Here is a 7,414-nt window from a genome sequence, read left to right as displayed (position 1 = left end):
AAAATCTTTCCCTCCATTTTTTTTCAAAATCTTCTTTGTGTGAACTACTTTTGTTCTAAACTTTGACCACTTTTGCAAAAAGATATAAACTTTGGCCTTATGCGATTGCATTTTCAAACTTCTTTTCTTAAATCAAACTTGTAAATAGACTTAACTATACTTGACTTAAACTTTCAAAAAGCCAAAAATAACTAACCCATTCAAACCATTATTAGGTCTTTGTGCCTTTCAAACTTAATTTTTGTTAAAAACAATGCATCCACTTTGAAATTTGTATCACGAACTACGAGGTTTTGATCCCTCATTTTTATGTTGGTACATAGGCACAAGACCGAAGGTCTTGTCAAACACAAAAAATATAATTAATGAATTCTTTTCTCATCCCTTCATTCTATTTGTTTGTAAATATCACTTTATACCAAGTACATATGCACACAAAAAGGGCTCCCTAGGAGTACCTAGGACACTTTGGGTGCTAACACCTTCCCTCTGTGTAACCAACCCCCTTACCTGTAATCTCTGACATTTTATTAGTTTTGATTTGAAAACTTCTTACTTTTTGGGTTTTGTTCGTACTTTATCCCTTTATCCTTGGAAACAATAAAAGCGCGGTGGCGACTCTTGTTATTTGATCTCTAGCTTATCCATAGCTTAATGATCATGAATTTACCGCTACACAGCTGTAATAACATGACTAAGAAATCTAACCCCTTTTGACCAGAATTCACACCTCTACAACTTAGCATAAATCGTTTTCTCCTTCAACACTTGCAATAAAACTCGCAAATTCTCAGCATGTTCTTCTGTTTTAGAATAGATCAGAATGTCATCAATAAATACCACAACAAAATGATCTAAGTAGGTATGAAAGATATGATTCATGTACTCCATAAATACTCTGGGTGCATTAGAAACACCGAACTACATCACCAACTACTCGTAGTGTCCATATCGAGTTCTAAATGCTCACTTTTGTACATCTCCATCCTTCACTCTAATCTGGTGGTAACCTGACCTCAAATCCATTTTTCTAAACACACGTGCACCCACCAACTGATCCATCAAGTCATCTATTCTTAGAAGTGGATACTTGTTCTTAATCGTCAATTTATTCAACTGTCGGTAATCCACACACAATCTCATGCTACCGTCTTTCTACTTTACCAACAACGTCGAAGCTCCCCAAGGCGACACACTTGGTCTCCCAAATCTCTTCTCTAGTATTTCTTCTAATTGTTTCTTCAACTATGCTAACTCCGATGCAGACATCATGTATGATGCCATAGAAACATGTGTGGTACTAAGGACAAGATCAATAGAAAACTCCACCTCACTCGGTACATCTGAAATGTCATCTAGAAACACCTCTGGAAAATCCCGCACTATATGCAATTCATCAATCCCTGCCTGACTCTTAGTAGATAACGCCGCGAACATCACAAACACATGAGCTTCCTCTTCCAAAAGCTCATTCATCTCTCTAGTAGATAAGAAACCAGCTTCTTCCTCCTTATTAGGAGTAAGAAACCGCCCTGACTTGTTATAATAATTGATATGAACATGGTTGAACTCCAACCAGTTCATCCCCAAGATAACATTAAGATTTTCCAATGGCAAGAAAATAAGATCAATGCCAAAATCTTTGTCATAGATTAATAGAGGACAATTCAAACAAACTGAAGTAGTAGTCACCAAACCCTTAGCAGGTGTTTCGATAACCATTTTTCCATTCATAGAAGACACAACAAGGCCTAGCCTTTTCACACAGTCATCATCAATAAAATAATGTGTAGCACCAGTATTAATAATATCAATCAAAGGCTTATTATTAATATAACATATACCTCTGATCAACATGTCATCATTGAAAGATTTAGTCCCTGTCAGAGTGAACACCTTTCCTTTAATTGAAGCTTGCTTAGGCTTCGGGCAATGAGTGCTAATATGTCCTGGTTAGCCACAGTTGTAGCAAGTCACCACATTCTCTTTGCAATCAACAACCAAATGTCCTGACTTCCTGTTGGTTCTATGTGTTGGCATCAATTTTGGTAAAACCTAGAGTTATCACAAGTTGTCACGCGTGTTGTCTTGACATGTGATATCAGTTTCCTGCAAGATGTTTAAATATGGTTGTGCAGGATTTAGCTAAGATGTAAGACCCGATGTTAAGACATGTGTATACAGAACATTCAGTCTGAATGTTATGTATCTCAAGATTGTGCTTTTCATGCAAATCTGTGTGTGATTATATGGAGATTGAATGCGCTATTCAAGGAGTAATTTGATTTAAAACCAGAATGATCTATGTTCCAATAAGGGATGATTAGCTGTCGTTAATAAGAAGATACGCAAGGAAAATAGATTTAGGGTTTTATGATGCCCATGCCCATTCAAAAGCTTCTATTTAAAGGCCATGTAAAACCTGGTTTTAACACACAAGAAACGAACGAAATAGTGAGAGAGTTTCAGGGTTTTAGTCTTGTGTGAGCTTGTGTATTGTGAGCCATTCATTCATCTTATTGATGATTGAATTGGACTGACTTTTGTGTTATAATTTGTCCACTCTAAGCTTTGAAGCATGAATGTGTGTTTACTTGGTTGAAGATTTTAAGCAAGATCAAGTATGTGTTCTTGAAGAGTGTCTTCTTTCTTTGTAATATTTGTTTCTATATCACTGCTGTGATTTAGGGGGAGTGAGTAGGGTCTCATATCTAAGAGTTCTTAGATAGAAGTCACACGGGTAGAGATTAGGTGAAAAGACTATAACTTGAAGTTGTTTACTAAGAGTCTTTGAACTAATTCTGTTTAGTGGATTTCCTTCCTGGCTTGGTAGCCCCCAGACGTAGGTGAGTTTGAACCGAACTGGGTTAACAATTGCTTGTGTCACTTGTTCTCTTATTTCTTTGTCTTTTATCCTGTTTATATTTTAGTTGTTGTTCAGATATTAGTATCGTGACATTACCTTCGACATCTCATATCTGATACCAGAATTTCAATTGGTATCAGAGCAGGTATCCTGCTTTGGTTCTGGGTGAGATCTTGGGACGTTACTTTCTGGTACTATGGATAGAGACGGAGGATCTGTACACAGACCACCGATTCTGGATGTATCTAACTATGACTACTGGAAACCTCGAATGGTAGCCTTATTGAAATCTTTGGATAATAAGGCTTGGAAGGCTGTTCTAATAGGCTGGGAACATCCTTTCATTACTAAGGAAGGAGAAGGTACAACTGATAAGAAGGCTGAGGAAGAATGGACCAGGGAGGAGGATGAACTAGCTCTTGGAAACTCTAAAGCATTGAATGCTATATTCAATGGGGTTGATAAGAACATCTTCAGACTGGTGAACAACTGTGAGGTGGCTAAAGATGCTTGGAATATTCTCAAAACCACTCATGAAGGTACCTCTAGAGTGAAGATGTCTAGATTGCAGCTCCTTACTACTAAGTTTGAGAATTTGAGGATGAAAGAAGATGAAAGTATTCATGACTTCCATGTGAATATCCTTGAAATTGCTAATGCCTCAGGAGCCTTGGGTAAGAAGATGTCAGATGAAAAGCTTGTGAGGAAAATTCTCAGGTCACTTCCCAAGAGATTTGCCATGAAAGTGACAGCCATAGAAGAATCTCAAGATATCTTCAATATGAGAGTGGATGAGCTAATTGGATCCCTCCAAAGATTCGAGTTGGGAATGAGTGATGGATCTGAAAAGAAAGACAAAAGCATAGCCTTTATGTCAAATACTGAAGAGAAAGAGGAAGACAGTAGTCAGGATACTGATGAAGATCTGGCAAATGATGTAGCATTACTTGGGAGATAATTCAACAAACTCCTGAAGAGGATGGATGTAAGGTCAAAGTATTATGTCAAGAACAACTCATTTGACATCAGTAGGTCCAATGATGCTGGAAAAAGAACAAAATTTGAGGAAAAATCCAAACAGGGCAAAGGAATTCAGTTCCATGAATGTGAAGGGTATGGACACATTAGAGCTAAATGTGGGACCTAACCCAAGAAACAGAAGAAGAGTCTTGCTGCTACTTGGTCTGATGAAAGTGAAACAGAAGGAGAGTCTGCCAATCTTGTGACTGCCTTGACTGGAAGATGGGGTTCTGAAGAAGACTCAAGTGATGATGAAGTAACCTTTGATGAATTAGCTACTACCTACAGGAAGTTAAGTTACAGAAGTGAAGAAGTGTGTCAACAAATGGAGAATCAGAACAAATTGATAACCCAACTAGAGGATGAGAAGACAGAACACTTAGAAACCATTTCTAAGTTGAAGATTGAAGTCGTGTTCCTGAACTCCAAACTGGATGAGATGATAAAGTATGTCAGAATGCTAAACAGTGGATCTGACACCTTAGACAAAATCCTCCAGACTGGAAAGATGGTAGGAGACAAGACTGGCCTTGGGTTCAATGAATCCTCTCCTGAGTGTAGTCCCACTGGTAGCAAACCAAAGATGCCACATCAGGTGTCTCAACATCACAAGAAAAGACAACATAAAGGAAAACACCAAAGGTGGAGATGTCATTACTGTGGGAAATTTGGCCATATAAAACCATTCTGCTTTAAGTTGTATGGCTATCCTAGTCCTACTCATCATCAACCCAGACCCAAACACCACATCCCTGTTAACAGAAGATAGTGGGTTCCTAGGGATGGTGCTACTAACTTGATAGCTCACACTTCCTTCAGAGTTTCAGCCAAAGAAGATTGGTATTTTGACAGTGGATGCTCCAGATACATGACTGGAAGCAAAAACCTGCTAATTAACCTCCAACCTCATGCCACCAGCTATGTGACTTTTGGTGATGGAGCAAAGGGTGAAATCAAGGGGATTAGAAAACTAAACTGTCCTAGAGTCCCTAACCTTGATAATGTGTTGCTTGTTAAAGGATTGACTACAAACCTGACCAGCATCAGTCAACTATGCGACCAAGGTCGAAATGCGAACTTCACAAAAACTGAATGCTTGATGACTAATGGAAAAAATGAGGTGATCATGAAAGGAGTCAGGTCTAAGGATAATTGCTATATGGGGAATTCTCAAGAAACTAGTTATTCATCAATGTGTACTCTAGCTAAAGAAGAAGAAGTGAAACTATGGCATCAAAAACTGGGTCATATGCATCTTAAAGGAATGAAGAGGATTATATCTGTTGAAGCTATCAGAGGAATCCCAAAATTAAAGATTGATGAAGGAAGAGTTTGTGGTGAGTGTCAAATTAGAAAGTAGACAAAGATGTCACATCAGAAGATCAAACATGACACCACATCTAGAGTGCTGGAACTTCTCCACATGGACTTGATGGGACCTATGCAGGTGGAAAGTCTTGGTGGAAAAAGGTATACTTATGTTATGGTGTGAAATTCTGGTATCAGATATAAGATGTCGAAGGTAATGTCACGACACTGATATCTGGTTATAAACAATGGATAAACAGAAACAGAATGGTAAAGCAAATAACACAAGCAATTGTTAACCCAGTTCGGTGCAACTCACCTACGTCTGGGGGCTACCAAGCCAGGAAGGAAATCCCCTAAAATAGAATTAGTTCAAAGACTATTCGTACACTTCACCAAGTTACAGTCTTTCTCACCTAATCTCTACCCGTGCAATTTCTACCTAAGCACTCTTAGATATGAGAACCCACTCACTTCCCTTACAATCACACACCCGTGATTTTAAACAACAATCCCTTGTGAAAAGAAAATACTTTTCAATTACAATATTCTTGATTTCACTTTACAGTTTCAATCAAGAAGACACACTCTTGATCTTGCTTCAAAGCTTTGATCAAGAAGACAAATCAGTCTAATTCAATCATCAATGGATGACTTGAATGACCTACAGACATAAACCCTAGCTCTCTCTCTAAATTTCGCTCAGTATTGGTTGTGTGTACAATCAGGTTTTCTAAGTCTCTTTTTATAGAAGTATTGGACACCTTGAAAACCCTAGATATATTTTCCAATCAAATCTTTTCATATCAGCTGTAAAGATCTCCTTGGAAAATAAACAAATCTGGTTGATATCCCTGAAAGAATGCGCCAGCTAGCCATATCTTCAATCAACCAATGATTGCCACCAATTATGCAATCACAAAACACCAAACATTCACACTGAATGTTCTGTGTACAGGATGTCATGACATCGGGTCTGACATTTGGAAAAATCCTGCATAATCCAGTTTCCTTTTATAGCAGGTACAGCCATATCAGTTACCATGACATTGTGTATGTCATCTGAAACAATCCTGCAGCATATGTCTTCCATATAAGCTCCAACAGGTACATCTAATATCAGAAGCCTTAACATTGTAAGTGGCATTCTAAAACAATCCTGCATGCACATGTTCTTCAACTCCAGCAGGTACATAGGATATCTCATGTTAAGACATCACACATGACATCTTGTGAACACTCTTTGTTTTACCAAAATTGCTGCCAACACTTAGAATCAACAAACTCCCCTTTTGGCAAATTTTGGCTAAAACATATATCTGTCCTTTTTGTTCACAAGGCAAACTATCAGCAGTTAAACCACATAACAGTAGTTTAATCAGCAGCAGAAGCAAAAAACAATTACTAGCTATGGCTACTAGTAATACACACATGCACAAGGGTACTTCTCCTCCCCCTAAATCTGTGCAACAATCAGAATTACTAGTTATGGATGCAACTAGTAAGACACACAAATGCATAATACACCAGGGTACTTCTTCTCCCCCTAAATATGTGCATTCATCAAAAACAGCTACTGAAAACTCCAGCACCTGTACCAGCCAGAATGTCATATGACATCTGCTACAACATCAACACCTGTGCACCATAGTTGTCCTTCTGATCAGCCACATCCAACTTCCATATCAAGCTCTTCTCCCCCTTTTTAGTCAAAATTGACCAAAGGTGACCAATCAGACAAAATAAATGTCTATTAGTCTAGCAGAGAAAGTTAAAACATATGTTATAACATTAAGCATGTTAAAACAAAATTCAGGAAGTACACAACATCATTATACACAACAGACAGCTGAGATAATGAACAAATTCAAGGAACTCATTAAGAGCCCTAAATATTACATAACAGGCATCATGAGGACTGCCACAAAATACAAAAACAAAAAGTGAAATTCTGGCATAGTCAGAATTCAGATGTTCTACTCCAAGTCATGACATCTGATCCAACATTGTAACTAATACAGCAAGACAGTTATACCAATTAAAACCCTGTACTCAAGCACGCTTTCACAGCAGTCACGACATCTGCTACTGTATTACCTTAGAATGGAAGAACATCTAGTTCTGTCCTTCTTGTACAAAGACACAGCAGAGATCAAACACCATACTTACTTCTGTTGTGTTTGGACAGTTATCAGCATGATTTATCAATATCGATTTGCA

The 7,414-nt window shown here is 38.0% G+C and overlaps 1 protein-coding gene across 1 annotated transcript; it reads right to left on the bottom strand.

Annotated features, from left to right (window-relative positions):
• Positions 1–1,245: 1,245 nt before the first annotated feature.
• LOC127130384 (uncharacterized) lies at positions 1,246–1,857 on the bottom strand. The gene has a single exon (XM_051059405.1). It carries the CDS (start codon positions 1,855–1,857, stop codon positions 1,246–1,248), a length of 612 nt encoding a protein of 203 aa, XP_050915362.1.
• Positions 1,858–7,414: the final 5,557 nt, after the last annotated feature.

Source organism: Lathyrus oleraceus, chromosome 3, assembly GCF_024323335.1.
Source record: "Lathyrus oleraceus cultivar Zhongwan6 chromosome 3, CAAS_Psat_ZW6_1.0, whole genome shotgun sequence".
In the NCBI taxonomy this organism is placed as follows: Eukaryota; Viridiplantae; Streptophyta; class Magnoliopsida; order Fabales; family Fabaceae; genus Lathyrus; species Lathyrus oleraceus.
This window is presented reverse-complemented; position numbering and strand designations above follow the sequence as displayed.

Coding starts and splice junctions, on each gene's coding strand:
- LOC127130384 (XM_051059405.1), bottom strand. CDS start 1,857: ATGTTGATCAGAGGTATATGTTATATTAATAATAAGCCTTTGATTGAT.